General features: G+C 37.8%; 1 protein-coding gene across 1 annotated transcript in view; it reads right to left on the reverse strand.

Annotated features, from left to right (window-relative positions):
- Positions 1–1711: 1711 nt before the first annotated feature.
- Positions 1712–16832, reverse strand: part of LOC122808156 — a 741660-nt gene continuing 726539 nt past the window's right edge. The window contains exons 6-7 of the mRNA XM_044079129.1: positions 8094–8384; positions 1712–1968 (exon numbers count right to left, since the gene is read on the reverse strand). Coding sequence (XP_043935064.1) covers positions 1712–1968; positions 8094–8384 — 548 coding nt within the window. The remainder of the gene's footprint in view (positions 1969–8093; positions 8385–16832) is intronic.

Consider the following 16832-nt stretch of genomic DNA (forward strand, 5'->3'; position numbering starts at 1 on the left):
TCTAGCTATGTGGTGATAGGCAGTGGATAGTTTATTAAGCTCTTTTTTGTGAAGGAAGGAGAATATAGGGGAGGCATATAGGAGGGTGGAGAGGAGGTGAGTTCTGGCAATGGTTAGCTTGGTGTGAGGGGTTAGGAATTTCTTTATCCTGTACATGGATCCAAGTTTCTTGTTCAGTGTTTTAGTGGTCAGGTTCACGTGCATGTCAAATCTATATTTTCAACATATTTTTTTAATATTTTTTAATATTTTGTACTATTACTGAGTTCTTGTATGTAGAAGCTCAATGCAAGTGTTTTGCCCCACCCCCTGTTTTATACACATTCCATACACATGCACACACATATATATATATTTTTATCTTTCACTATTAAATGTTTTTTATGTATGTGCATATAGTATAGAACATATTGTAATTGTGACTTTAAGAGTTTTTATCATGTGCTTTCTATTAGGCATTTAATTGATTTTCACTAGAAATGATACCATATTTAAATGGAGCTGAAGTACTTTAGTATTGTTTTAAGTCTGAAGAAGCGTCCTTGGAGCCGCAAAAGCGCTTACTTTATGGAATAAAGAATATATTTTTTACTCAGTGGTTTGCTTCGATTGTTGTGGAGTACCTGCCATTCTTCTACATTTGATTTTGGACATTTTTGCTTGGAGGTACTTTACCCTTGTGGTGTTTTCTCTCTTTTTTGTGCAAATAATGACATGTTTAAGTTTCAGACTTCAAATCCTTCAGAAAGTTTTATGTTAACACAAAGCCTGTAAATCTAACAACTTTCTCAGTTTATAAGAGCAGTATTTAAAATCTGTCACTATTTGGGCCTTTGACTCCCCATTTTGTCAAGCTTTGTCCTGATTTCTTGCACTGAGAGGTTGCGAGGTATGGTTAAAATATCATACCCCCTATCTTGAAATTTATGAGTGAAATCTCAAGAGATTGAGTTTTGCTCTTAGATACTTCACTTTGGGAATGTTTTTAATCATATGACATGGGTGACTACCCTCATGTGACAAAAATGTATTCTTAGAAAACATTTTCTTTTAAATCTTCCCAGAAGGAACATTAATATTATAAAAATAACTGTGTACAGTAAAAGTCCAAACTCATTATTTTTCAAATAACATGACTAAAATTATTAATCTTATCAGCATTCCCTTGCCAAATCCTGTGCACATCATGCAAATAACAGCTCAACAAATTAGTCTTAGACAAAAATGGATTGTTGTCTTCTTTATAAATATATTTACACTCAAAAAAAAAAAACGTGAAAATATCAACATAAAGTGGTCCAAACTCTGTGCAGTTTGCCATCCTTTTAACCTGCCAAAAACATGCATTAGCATAACAAAGCACATTTCTATTAAGAACTAATTCACTAAGTTGCACAAGAAAGTCATTACATTCAGAAGAATAAATATTGGCTTGTTCCAGTCAAAATCTAAAAACAGCCAAACCATCTGTGTGTAGAATATTTGTATACAGGCAGTTAACGTAAGTATACATAAGAGCCTTTATTTGACTTCCACATCAAAAGGCAGACAAAGGAAGTCAGTAGTAATCTAAAGATGAGAACTAATAAGAGGACAAAGGGGTTTCAAACACTTCTCCAAATAAGAAGATACAGGTTCCATTAGGGAGCCAGTCCTGACACAATAGACCTGACTGGGAGCTTGTCGATTCTTATGTATGTACATAAAATAACTAGGATTTAGGCTCCTGTACTGTAAGTTCTTTAAATAACACCTTAGAGATAACCTCAGAGTCAGCCCAGTAACCCAAAATCTCATTAATGTCTTTTTCAAATTCTGGACTAAATTCCAGTGACATTTTACAGTAAAATTCTGCATTACTAAGTTGTTTGATAACTTCCATGTTAATGTCTTCAAAAATCTGTGCTACCACTGCCCCTCCTTTATTAACTGCCACAATAACAATTGAGCTATCCTGAGGACCTTTCCCTGAGCAGAAATAAAATTCCTAATGGAACTAAAGTAAGCATAACCCCCAAATGAACATTCCTTATTACTAATGATTGAAAATTCTTAACTATAGGATGATAAGGTGAATTGAATTTTGATTCATAAAATTTGATGAACTACATCAGTGTCAGGTAAAGTTTCTTTACTATGCTTTCCATAAAACCGGAGTTTTAGCATCATTTCCTACAGAAATCATTTTGAGTCACAAAATTATCCTTATTCACAGTGGTAATAAGGATGAAATGTAAACCATTATTAAGTATATTGCTTTGTTCATCAGTTAAAACTTAATTCATGATATTAATAACCAAATTATTAATGCCTGACAAATCACTTATTTGAAGGCATTTAGTTGCCCAGCCTGGGTTACCTGGATAGCTCTGTTGAGCAAAAAACTGGACGTAAAACTAATCAACCTGACAAATATGGACTGAGAATTGTTACACTTAATGTAGGTTCACTAACAGGATGCAGCTTGGAAGTGGATGATATGATGATACGGAGGAGGCTGAACATCCTATGTATCCATGAGAAAAGATGACAGGAGCAGTGCAGTGAAGCTACTTGACTTGGGATCCACAGTCTACTACTCATGAGGAGGACAGGCTAGAAATAGTGTGTGAATTGCGGTGAGAGAGAGACTTCAGAAGGCAGGGAGTGATATCATGAGAACTTGTGACAGACTCATGGCAATCAGACTCCAGCCTAATGATGGGGTAGTATTCATAATCTCAGCCTATGACCCACAGCAGGGTTGTGATACTGAGAAAAAGAGTGCATTGAGTCATCACTTGCAAGATCTATTAGATAAAGCAGGATAACATGAATTGGTGTCAATACTGGGTGACTTGAATGCACATATTGGGACAGATAGAACAGGATATGAGGACTGCCTGGGTCCACATGCGTGGGACAACAGGAATAAGGAAGGAGAGGCCATTCTAGACTTCTACCTGGAAAATGGCTTGATATTAGCCAACACAGGGTTCAGTAAGAAAGACAGTTACATGATCATATACAAGTATGGCCAACATGCAATTCAGGTAGACGTCCTCCTAGTAAAGAAAGGGCACTGGTGTAGAATCAGTGATTTCAAAGTCATCCCCAGTGAAACAGACGGCCTACAACATAAACCACTGGTTGCCACAATCAGCTGTAAGCAGTGGTCAGAGAAGGTGCTAAGGTCAACAGAGACCAGGCTGAAGACCTGGAAGTTGACTGGAGAGAAAGTACAACAGTTCAAGGAATTCCTCAGGGCTCTAACACCCCAAGAAGAGAAGAAAATAGGTGGAGCTGAAGAATGGCAGCACCTCAAAACAGCGTGTGTGAGGACTAAGAAGAGATATGTAGCCGAGCCAGATATGGAAATAAGATACAGAAGGACAGCTGGTGGTAGAATGTAGAATTCCATGATGTCTTCAAAAGAAGGAAGGAGTGCAAGAAAAAATGGGAGATAGAAAAGGCCAACCAGGCTAGGAAGGAATACACGTTGACTAACAAAGAAGCTAAGAAAGGAGATGCAATAGCAAAGAACATGTCACTGGAGGACCTCTACCAGCTTCTAGAAGGTGGCTCAGTAGGTGGCACAATGAAACTATGTTAGGTTGCAAGGCAAAAACAGAAAGATAAAGACGATAGTCAGACACCCTTCATAAGGGATGCCAGTAACAACCTGCTCACCAGTCCACAGGACACCAAAGGCAGAAGAAGTATTTCCAGCAGCTTCTGAATGAAAAAAAAAATCCACAGAAGCTGTACTGACCCAGTCTTGGATGAGAGAAAAAGAGGAGCTCACCCTAGAAGAAGTAAGACAAGAACTTAGGAAAATGAAGTCAGGGAAAGCAGCAGGCTCAGATGAAGTCACAGCAAATATGATAAAGATGCTGGGTGAGATAGGGGAGAAATGGGTCCTGAGGGTACTCATAGCAGTGTTGAGAGAGAGGCATATCCTAGATGACTGAAGGATAAGTATACTAGTGCCAGTGTATAAGAACAAAGGGGACATCCACAACTGCAGGCCAAGATACCCATATTGTATGACTGACTTCAGTTCAACTATCCCATTGATTTATCCTTGTATTATTCAAAGTTGTTTTTCTACTCATTTGACTTTGTTACACTTTCAGATTATTTTGGGCATGAAGCATGTGCAGCAAAGCAATTTAATTTGTTACTACTTTTTAAAAATGTGTTATTTAGAGCAAACTTGTTTCATATTGTTTACATTGGATGGGTTTCCTGTAGTTTAGATAACTGTACTTTTTCTTCTTTTCATTGCACTTGGTGTGGAGAACATTAGATATGGGTGAGGGGAGACTTTCAGGACTTTTTTATATTTTAGTGGGCATCTCCTTTTTCTTCATTCCTTAACTGTTTTAGATGTTTTAGTTTGCAGCCTAGAGATTTACCTCAGCTGTATCATCTAGGAGGAAGTTATTTTATGCTTTGGATCTGGGAGCAAAACAAAACCATTGCACAATTGTTCAACACTCTGAAGTCAAATACTACTCACAAATTAGTGACACTTAAAACTGTGAACTCTAGTGTGGGACTCAATTTGAATATATTTGTCTGCAGCATTTTTCAGCATTATACTTATTCTGAGGTACAACAAGTTCTGAGGTAGTATTTAAAATGTTCAGGTGTGTAAGAATGTGTTTAACCACTTTAAACAATCTAAAAGTAAGTTGTAATTTTTGCTGCTTTACCTGAAGTATACACATACGGTTCACACTTCTGAGTACTGAACACTTCTTTGCCAACCTGTTATCATATAATGATTTGGTACTAGTTTATTTTTCTCTAAATCATTTTATCATGAAAAATATGCCATATCAACACTAGCACATGACTCGACCCATCCCTTTTTACTGATCACCATATTTACACTGTACAACTGTCACACGGCACAAAATTTTGTTATTAAGCATACACTTTTTATCTCAGAAAATAATAATAATAAGGCATCATTCCAGGACAATAAAGGCCGTCTTCCACCAGTATATAAATTTCCTTCCAAAGATGTTTCATAAAAAGTAAACTATCCGACTCTTGTTCCAAGAATTAAATCCACGATGTTATAGTAAACCACTTTAATATAAAATAAACTAAAACAACAAAAATTTACACAGATTAAGCGCTTTCATCTTTCCACGGAGACTTCATCAGAATCATCTAGTAACCTTTCTGGAAACATTTTATATCTTTACATTCACTATCATTGGTTGGCCATTTAGTACATCAATAATCCAATTATTCAATTATATAATCATGCTAATGTTTCACTTCAAATCTTCTGGTCTTTTTTTGAAAAAAAACTTAGTAGAAACATATGCCATGCATTTACAAGTTTACAAGAATATATATAGTCTTCCAAGATGTATATACCACCACATAGTAAAAACATTTAAAAACCTTGTAATCTAATCTATCAAAAAATTGTTTATTAATAAATATAAAATATAAATAAAATACCTTTTTGTAAATATATATGGGTAGGTATGTCTCCCTAGGAAACATATACTAAATGCATATATGTATTATTATGTATATGTACACAAATATGTACATCTAATGGATGTCACCTACTAATCTGGGGTCCTCCAACTTACATGTTACTCGTGGGTAAATTCTTATTTACTTTTTATATTGTGCCTTTTTGAGTCTTCTGAGAGCAATTTTAAAGCTGGGGTTATAGAGATATGGTCATTCAAGCCTTTCTCACTACATGCATCCAGCCTGAGTTGCCACATCATTTCTCTAAATTCTAACTTAATTTCCCAGTCACCTCCCCTTTCAAAATGCTCCACCTCCTCAAGTACCCAAAACCTAAAATCAGCCTCTTTACATGACAATATATCTCTATACAAAGCATTGTTTTTATTTTTCTTGTTAATATCTCTCAAGTGTTCATATATTCATACTCTAAGGTGGCGTTCTGTTTTACCTACATAATACCCCCAGCAGGTTTTACAGTATGCCAAGTAGACAACCCCCTTCGAGTTACAACTGTTGTATCTTTTTGCTCTTAAGGTCATATCTATACTTGGAATCCTAACTTCTTTTAACCCCGCTATAAAGGGGCATTGTGTACATCTCCCACACTTAAAAGTACCATATTTCAAAACAGTTCCCCCTACACCTGTTTTCTTATTCATCTCTAAAATATTTTTAAAATTTTTATTTCTTCTAAAACTATATCTTAAGGTGTTCTGAAACACACTCACCCTTGTTGGTGTGGTACTGAACATCCCCCAAATTTCATTTATACATTTCTTTAACCATCCTATTCCATTGTAGTAAGCCAATGTTAAATACGGTAACTGTATCTTCCTATTGTCACTGTCAACTTTTCTTTTTTCATCCCTCGGTGTTTCTTTGTTGGTTAATAATGGTACATATATAGTTCCCCATCTCTGTGTAACATATTCTTTGATGGGTTCAGTTAACTCATCCGGGTATCCCCTTTCATGGAATATTTTTTGCACATTTCTAATTTCTTCCGAGAACTCTTTTCTATCCGATGTCATCCTTGCTATCCTAATCATCTGACCCTTTACTATATTCATTTTGAAATGGTAAGGGTGGTCACTCTCATAATGGAGGTATGCATTTGAATAACATTCCTTTCTATATATACTAGACTTATAGGTGTCATTACTATGATCTTTACATAGTCTAACATCTAAATAATGTATTTCCTCTTTACCAATCTCATGTGTGAATCGTAAAAAGCCAGTACTGTGGTTAATAAAATCCATAAATTCTGTTATAATTTCATCTGTACCATCCCATAGGTTGAAAATATTGTCCAAAAAGTGGTAATAACCCTTTATGTATTGGTAATATATGGATTTAAATACATACTCTTGTTCCCAATATAGCATAATAATATTAGCATAGGTCGGGGCACAGACCGACCCCATAGCCACCCCATCCTTTTGGTGGTATAGATCGCCCTGAAAAAAGATGTAATTATATTTCAACACCAACTCCATGTTTTCCAAAACCAGTTTAAACTCATCTGCTGTTAAAAAAAACATTTCAGCTAACATTTTTTCAAACCACAGCAACCCTTCACTATGAGGTATAACTGAAAACAGGTCTTTTACGTCTATAGTAATAAAACTTGTTTCCTCTATATATGGACCTTTTCCAATTTTGTTCAAAAAATCCCAAGAATCCACTATAATATGTGGACAGTTAACATTAAATTCCTTTAATTTTGTGTCCACATATATAGCAAGCAATTGTGTTTTTGATCCTTGTGAGGATACAATGGGTCTCATGGGTGGATTGTCTAGTGCCTTGTGTATCTTGGGAATGCCAAAAATGGCGGGTATAACTGGTTTGGAGACTTTTAAAAAAATTATATAAACTAATATCTATAAGTCCCTGTAGTAAATTATCTTCTAATATAATATCTACTTTTTGTAAGAAATATTAACCTCATTCTTTGAAACCAAAACATAACTGTTATCTTTATCGAATATTTCCAACATTCTGTTGGTATAGTCCCATTTATCCATGAGTACAACCCCTCCCAATTTATCAGGTTTCATTATCCAAATTTTATCATTTCTTTTTTATATTCTTTTCTTAGTCTACTAACAACACAACTTTCAAAATTTAATATATCATAATGTAAGGGAGGGTTGTAAGTACTCCTCTTTTTTAACATATTCCCCCTTTCATTTGAAACCTCATCATTAAAAATGTGTACAAGGTCTAATTTTCTAGTAAACATCTTAACGTCAAGTATAATACTCTCAATACTTGGTTTTCTTGTTGGAACAAAAGTGAACCCCTTTGTAAATAATTTAAAATAATTCTCATTAATTATTGTATCTGTATAGTTCAAAATATTAAAATTATTAAATGAATAAACTGTAACGTTTTGTTTTACAAAATTACCTTCTTGTTCATTTATGTCACTATCAATTGTTTTCTCATAATTTGTCCCTATCTCTGTCATCTGTAACCATTCCTCCCATATTTGTGAATATTGTAACTGTCTGTCACTTGGGCGTAGGACGATTGTTGGGTTCGGTTCCGTATCCTCTCGGACTTTCTCGATCCTTCCCCCCCTAAAGGGTCCTCCCTACTTTGGTTCTCTTCTCTCCCATAATTCTGTTCATACCCATTTTTGTTATACTTGTGGGGGTCATACTCATTTTGTTTCCTAAATATACCATTTTCACCTACTCTGTTGTTGTTATAACCATCCTCAAACCTCCATTGCCTTTTGGTGTTCCTATTGTCACAGTAATAGGCTATTCCACGTCGATATTCATTCAGATCTCTTTCCAGTTTCATAGCTTTCCTGTTGTAACTTTTAGTAGTAGTATTATCTACATCCTGCAATGTTCTAAAGTAAACATTCTTGTATTCAGCAACTGTAAAAAGCAAATCAGCATTAATCTCTCTGTTCAACCTCTCTATCTCATTTTTACATTACGCCATCATACTTTCATTGTTTTTAGCATAGCTTTTAATATGGCCAAACCACATTCGTTTAAAATATCACTGATCACTTTAGAAAATTCTGTATCAACAACAGTATTATTCGGGAACTTATTGATCCTAAGTCCCTTAGGTACACTTTTGTCATTTAAACATTTATTAAAATACCAGTTGTCAACTGCTAAAGTTTTGTACCTAGTCAAAAGTGTTTTAAAAGTCTTATATTTGTCCTTATAGGTTGTGTTATCAAGCTGATCTCTCCCTTCGCATTTATCAGCTTTACTAAAGGATTCGTCCAACCATAAATTAAAGTCCACATTCGCATAATAGGAATTTACCCACTAGTAACATGTAAGTTGGAGGACCCCAGATTAGTAGGTGATGCCCATTAGATGTATATATTTGTGTACATATATATATATATATATATATATATATATATATATATATAATAATACATATATGCATTTAGAATATGTTTCCTAGGGAGACATACCTACCTATACATATATATATATATATATATATATATATATATATATATATATATATACAAAAAGGTATTTTATTTATATTTTATATTTATTATTAAAAATTTTTTTGATAGATTAGATTACAAGGTTTTTTAAATGTTTTTACTATGTGGTGGTATATACATCTTGGAAGACTATATATATTCTTGTAAACTTGTAAATGTATGGCACATGTTTCTACTAAGGTTTTTTTCAAAAAAAGACCAGAAGGTTTGAAGTGAAACATTAGCATGATTATATAATTGAATAATTGGATTATTGAAGTACTAAATGGCCAACCAATGATAGTGAATGTAAAGATATAAAATGTTTCCAGAAAGGTTACTAGATGATTCTGATGAAGTCTCCGTGGAGAGATGAAAGCGCTTAATCTGTGTAAATTTTTGTTGTTTTAGTTTATTTTATATTAAAGTGGTTTACTATAACATCGTGGATTTAATTCTTGGAACAGGAGTTGAATAGTTTACTTTTTATGAAACATCTGTGGAAGGAAATTTGTATAATGGTGGAAGACGGCCTTTATTGTCCTGGAATGACGCCTTATTATTATTATTATTTTCTGAGGTGAAAATCTTTTTTGTGGTTATTGGTTTTTGTGGCATACACTTTTTATCCTACCTAACAAGTTGCATATTGTTAAAGATTACTCTTCAGACGTTCTCTCAGTAATATTAATTAAACAAACTGCTTATTTATTATTTCTCTTCTACTTCACCCCTTTCTTCTACTGACTACCTCTCCATACATTATCTATTTTTTTATTTTAATCTTTTTTACTCAACTTCTGCTACTGTTACTCCCCTGTACATGCCTTTTGTATTCTCATGCCTTCTCTGCATTAACACCCCCTAGGATTCAATAAACTCTGTGTAGAGCCTACATGGAGTGTATCCATGTACACAGCCACAAAGTGTTGTTGGTAGTGCATACTGCATATTCGTGATGTGCATCAGGCCTAGGTGAGGTTGTATGGTGTTTTCTAGTAGCATTGGCTGTGAAATTTCATAGAACAGCACGGGTATTAAAGCCATGTAATCATTGACAGTCCTCCTTCATCCCATACCACCAAAAGAGTATGCAGTCAATCCATCCATTCTGAATGACTATCTGAAATACACAAATCTTATCCCATCTTGTGTCCTTTTATTTTTTCTTTAGTCTTCCCACATGTTTGCATGACAAGCAATGGTGCTTTCAGATGCTTATCACGTTTGTGTAGTGGAACCACCCATGTGTCAGACATGACCCAGACATCTAAAAATAGAAACAAGATGCTTTCAATACATATGACTGCACAATGCTGTGTGTCATGCAAACCCACTAAGCAGAACTGCACTACACTCATACACTGGAGTGAATAATACAGCTCAGCAAGCTCCTGCCTGGTGCCCTGCAGAGTTCTACAGCAGCAGAGAGACAAAAGTGTGACTTTGGAGTGATTAAGTATATTTTGTCTGCATTTTCTTGCTGCCTTTAGCTAATTCCACCTAAAATGCAGATTTTCTAGAGTTTTTGTTATTTAAAAAGCTTGTTTCAGTTACATATTGTACTTATTTTACTGCCTGCCGGTTAACAAAGTCATGTTTGTGTTAAAATTGCCTATTTAACTGTTGTAGACTACACACTCAAGTGTGATAGCTATTTCTGTGCATTTAAAGTGTTTTTTTTATTGTATCTGCTTTATTTTCTGAAAAAAAAAAAATAAAAAATACTTGTTTTCCCGCCTTTCTAAGCTACAGTTTTCAGGTTAGTGCTGAATTCAGGGCTGTGTTAAAAGTTTCTGTGTTTGCTCATGCCTTACTTGGATGGAATGATGTTTCTCTGTTCACTGTAAGAGAGGGAGCTTTGAGCAGCCTATCTGTCCCTGGAGGAGTGGCTTCAGCCCAGAAATTGGTAGTTTATTAGCTATTTTGGGCTAATTTCTATCTCTTTCATTTTCCTGCTATAGACCCTGAATTTGCAAGGTTTTTCTGGTAGTATACAGCTCAGCAAGCTCCTGCCTGGTGTCCTGCAGAGTTCTACAGCAGCAGAGAGACAAAAGAGAGACTTTGGAGTGATTAAGTATCATTTTTCTGCATTTTCTTGCTGCCTTTAGCTAATTCCGCCTAAAACACAGATTTTCTAGAGTTTCTGTGATTTAAAAAGCTTGTTTCAGCTACATATTGTACTTATTTTACTGCCTGCACTTTAACAAAGTCATTTTTGTGTTTAAATTACATGTTAGCTGTTGTAGGCTGCATACTCAATTGTGATAGCCATTTCTGTGCATTTAAAAGTGTTTTTTTATTGTATCTGCTTTATTTTCTGAAAAAAAAAAAAAAAAAAAAATACTTGTTTTCCCACCTTTCTAAGATAGTATAGTCCAGTTTTCAGGTTAGTGCTGAATTCAGGGCTGTGTTACAAGTTTCTGTGTTTGCCCATACCATACTTGGATAGAAAGAAGTTTCTCTATTCACTGAGAGAGGGAGCTTTGAGCAGCCTATCTGTCCCTGGAGGTGTGGTTTCAGCCCAGAAATTAGTAGTTTATTGGCCATTTTGGGCTAATTTGTATCTCTCTCATTTCCCTGCTATAAACCCCACATTTGCATGGTTTAGCGCACCGGGCAGCACCGGTTAGCTAGGGTATTACTATTCCCGGCTCCACAAAGTCTACTCTTCAATTTTTCCCTTGGAACTAGACACACTTTCAACTTAAGCACTCAAACCATTCACTTCTCATCCCGGCACTTGCTCAAAACTCATAGCAAGCACTAATAAACCTTAGCACTAGGCCCCCCTTATACTGTAGAGAAGGACAAGGCTCTCTTTTAAACCTTACCAGCCAATCAGTAAAACAGTTCACTGTACCTATCCAGGCATGTCCAAAGGGCAGTTTCAGGTGTACTTTCTGGTCCAACTGGTGAATCTGGGTATTTTGAGGCAATGTTACAATTGCCTCATGTACACAGACAACCCTCTCCTCCTTCCACCAAACACTAATACATGCGAGAGATATAATTATACAGCCAAACTGGAGGCAAAGCTCTCTCAACCCAAGACTGGACCAGGCAGTCAAGAGGAGAAGGGAATTACTTTCATCACACCACCAGTCTCACATAGACCTATGAAACCAGCACCCGCAAAAAACACACATAAATACACAAAAACATACTCGGAAGCTCTAAATAAAAATCTGCAAAAGCAACATAGACCTCCAAAGCAGACATCCAAGTAATCTCCACCCCCCAACACAAACCATGAAAGACATACTTCACAAAACCAGTGTGCCACACAATCACAGCCCTTATGGCAAAATAACATACCAAACACACTAGTAATAGGTGACTATATAGTCAGATACACTGACTTCCCACTCAGGCTGAACAAGGAGAAGGTTACTGTTAGCTGCCTGTCGGGTGCCAGGATCTGCCACATAACATAAGCACTCAGGTCACTCCAGAACAAGTACAAATATTGTTCATGTTGGTGTGAATGACATGAACCGTACCTCCCTGGACTACATGAAAAGAGACATGAAAGAGCTCTCTGATCATGTAGCCCAGGCCGGTATGACCCTGACCCTGAGTAGCGTTCTGCCCTCACCAAGAATGATACCACAGTATAGAGAAAAAATGATCAATTTCAACAATTGGCTAAGCTTCTGTAATCATTCAAACGGGATCCAGTGTCTGTCAGCCTGGGATGACATGCTCAACAAGCCACACTGCTTCGCTAGAGACAGCTTGCACCTGTCACCCTTAGGCTTTCGAATACTGGCCAAGGCTCTTGCCACCTCCATAGTGCCTTTTTAAGCAAGGCTCAAAAGACAAACCCACTGCCGTAAATAGCACAAGTAACAAAAAACTGAGGGTAATGCTACTCAATGCCAGAAGTTTAAACATCAAAATGTATGCACTCAAGCACTCCTCAGTATGGAGAAAATCGATATATGTGCAGTAGCAGAAACCTGGTTTAAGGCTCCAGAGAGTACCCCAGCACTACCAGGCTACAACTCATACCATACATTTTGGCCACAAAACCCGGACTGAAATACAAAAGGCAGGGAAGTATCCATATTCATAAAGGATACCCACACCTCCAGGATAGTGGCACAACACAATGCTTCAGGGATCATCCACGTGCAATTAAGAATGGGCAAAACTGCTATTCAAATTATAGCTTGGTACAGATCACCCACCTTGTCCCAGGAGCCCCACTCTGCATTCCTGGAAACACTGGGAAACATAAAGGTCCTACCAAACACCCTGATATTGGGTGATTTCAATTACCCAAACATTAACTGGGAGAACTACTCAAGTACAAACTCCCTTGCCCAACATTTCCTAGAATTTATAAACTCAAATGCCCTGGATCAACTGGTCAACACCCCCACCAGACATAACAACATATTGGACCTGGTCATCACCAATATGGGTGACCGATGTTCCACAATGGAGGTCAACCCCTCACTGGTTAGATCTGACCATAAACTAATCACTCTGGATATCCACATTCCGCCACTACCTCGGGTCAAAGACACCACAGTGAAAAAGTTTAGAAAAGCAAACTTTACGTTACTTAAGACCAAGGTGGGAAGCTTCAAAGCCCCCATGCTAAAGAATGACGCTGTCCAAGCTGCAAAATCCTTTACTAATGCACTCTGTGGGCACCTACAAGAATGCATGGATCGTGCTATCAAAAACAAAACCAAGACTCACTCCTCCAAGGAAAGGAAACCAGTCTGGTGGACCCTTACCATAAACAAGCTATACAATAGAAGGAGGAAACTAGTACAGAAGAGAGTAAAATCCCAAGAAGGGAAGACATCCCTGATCAGTAGCAGCAAGAAATTATGTTCCCTCATAAAATCATCCAAGGCTAGCTTTGAAAGAAATATTGCCATGGACTCCAAAGATAACCACAAGGCATACTTTAGCTATGTCAAGAATTTAAGTGGTAATTCTTAGATCTGCTCAGAGTTAGTGCAGAATGGCAAAAAATACACTGAACTGACTGATACAGCCAACATCCTGGCAGACAGGTTCAGTGCAAACTTCACCCCCCTCTCACCCCCAAAAAGGCCCATAACTATACCAAAAGAATGTAGTGCCCCTGAAATCACAGACACTCAGGTTAAAACAGCCCTCTCTAAAGCCAAAAACACAGCATCAATGGGACCGGATGGTGTCCCAGGCTGAGTCCTACATGAGCTCAAAGATGAACAAACCCCTCACCTAAACACACTGTTTAAATTCAGCCTCTCCACAGGCTACATGCCCATAGAGTGGCGCACAGCAATGGTTATTCCACTCCACAAAGGTGGAGTCACAACGGACCCCGGGAACTATCACCCTATAAGCCTCACTAGCTTGGTCTGCAAAGCTATGGAGCACATCATCATGGATCTCATTAACAGAGACATCGGATACCTCCAAACACTGGACCCTACCCAGTTCGGCTTTGTTAAGGGCAGATCATGCCTCCTAAACCTGGTAGACTTCTTTGAGACAGTTGCCAAGGCTATAAATGAGGGAAAGGTGGTCCACACAGCCTACCTAGACCTTGCAAAGGCCTTCGACACCATTCCCCACTCAGGTATTATAGGCAAGCTCACCAGCCTGAACATAAACCCCTATGTCACGAGATGGGTCACCAACTGGCTCACAGACAGAACCTACATGGTAAGAGTTGTGGGAGCTAGGTCTGACTCTAAACCAGTTACAAGTGGCATTCCCCAGGGCTCAGTCCTAGGACTCCTCCTGCTCGGCAAGCACAGGAGGACTATAGCTGACCAAGTTCGCAGATGACTGCAAACTAGGGGCTATAATTGACTCTCTGGCTGACAGAGACATCCTCCAAAAGGGTCTCACTGAGACAGATACCTGGTGTCAAAACCATGGCCTGAAGCTAAATGCCAAAAAGTGTATAGTCATCCTCTTTGGTAAAAACAAAGTACCCACAAACTACCACATAGGGGGTAGCCCACTAAATACAGAAGAAGTAATAAGGGATCTGGGGACCCAAGTAGATAGTAACCTCTCCTTTGATAATCACATTGTCAAAGTGGTTAGAAAATCCTAATATGTTGCCCACCTAATCACAAAAGAGTTTGCATCCAGATCGAAAGAGGTCATTGGGCCCCTCTACACATCACTCATCAGACTCATCATAGAGTACAATGCCCCATTTGGGATGCACCTTACAAGACACCTGCAACAACTGGAAAGACCACAGAAGTACCTCACTAAGAGGATAACTGGCCTCAAGCAGATGCCTTATGCAGCTTGACTGAAGAAACTCCAGCTGTACTCGGTTGCATACTGTCTACTCAGAGGTGATCTCTGTCTGACATACAAGGCCACGTCCAACCCAGAATTGATGGACATGCTCCACCTAAAGAAAACCATATCCCCTTGAGCCACATGCTCTAGGGATCTAAACCTGACCACAACAATAAATAGGATGTGCTGGAGGGATAGATTCCTGTCCCAGAGACTTCCCATGCTCTGGAACAAGATTCTAGTCTACATTAGGCAGAGCTCCTCACTAACCCTCTTCAAGAGAAACCTTGACTAGTGGATGGGAAACAGAAAGTTTATCCCAGGGATCATTTCAATGACTCTGTTGGGCAGAGGCACAGGGAACTAATCTAAGGGGGCGGCAAAAGCCAACACATTCCGGCTAGGCTTATAAATGCCATTGGGTAGATAGCCTAGTACCTACCTATGAACCTATTTATTTATTTATTTTATTTATTTATTTTACATTTGTTTACCGGGAAAGTCTGACTGGATGTATGTCCATTTTCAGCACAGGCCCGGGGAGGAAAGCTCCAGAAAAAGTACAGTTACATAAAGACAATAGAGAGAAAGATTGCAAGTACATGTAAATATACATAGTTCAGTAGGATACAAGCATACATTTGAATAAATGCATTCATATGTAAGGTGCTAACATACAGACAACAGGTTTGACTTCGCTTAAGGTGACAAATATTGAAAATTTCATATTGGGAATTAGGTCCTTTAATAGTTCAGGCTCAGTTAGAATAAGAGTAGACAGAGTATCCACAAAGTACAGGTAGTAGTTAGTTTGGGTTTAAACAGGGACATTGCCATTGTGTTTGGAGGTGGTGTTTGAGGATTTTTTTGAACAGGGTTAGGGAGGGTTGGAGAGTGAGTGTGGCAGGTAGTGAGTTCCAGGTTTTACCTACTGAGTTGGCAAATAGTGAGTCCCCTGCCCCATTTTTGCTCTTGGACATTTGCACCAGCAGCTTGTCAGCAGAGCGCAGGGACCTCAGGTTGCTATATGATTTAATTATATTGTTTAATGCAGGGGTGCATTCAGGTTGGTATAAAACCTTGTGGGCTATAATGAGTTGGTTATATTGGACCAGGCTAGGCCATTCTAGCCATCCGAGTTGAGTTAGGTTTAGACAATGGTGGGTCCTATAGGGTGTACCTGTGGCGAACCTGGCAACTTGGTGATAGCATCTAGCAAGTTTGGTGAGAGAAGTTTTATTTAGGTTAGTGTAAAGAGGGGAAGCGTAGAGTAGGGTGGATAGTAAGTGGGATCGGGCAATGGTAGTTCTTACTAATGGGGTGAGAAAAGATTTGATCCTATAGAGGGAGCCCAGCTTTTTGTTGACAGATTTGATTGTTTGATTAACATGGGAGTCGTATTTTAGTGTATTGTCCACTGTGAACCCGAGGAGTTTTGTGTGAGTATCTGGGGAGATAGTAGTGCCATTGTTGGATGTTAAAGTAAAAAATGGTGAGGTGGTTTTACTAGTGGGGGAAAATATTAGGAGTTTGGTTTTTTGAGGGTTTAAGAGAAGCTGACAGTCAGCAAACCATTTTTCTACCTCAG

The sequence above is a fragment of the Protopterus annectens genome, chromosome 8.part0 (assembly GCF_019279795.1).
Source record: "Protopterus annectens isolate FY-2018-M chromosome 8.part0, PAN1.0, whole genome shotgun sequence".
NCBI lineage: Eukaryota > Metazoa > Chordata > Ceratodontiformes > Protopteridae > Protopterus > Protopterus annectens.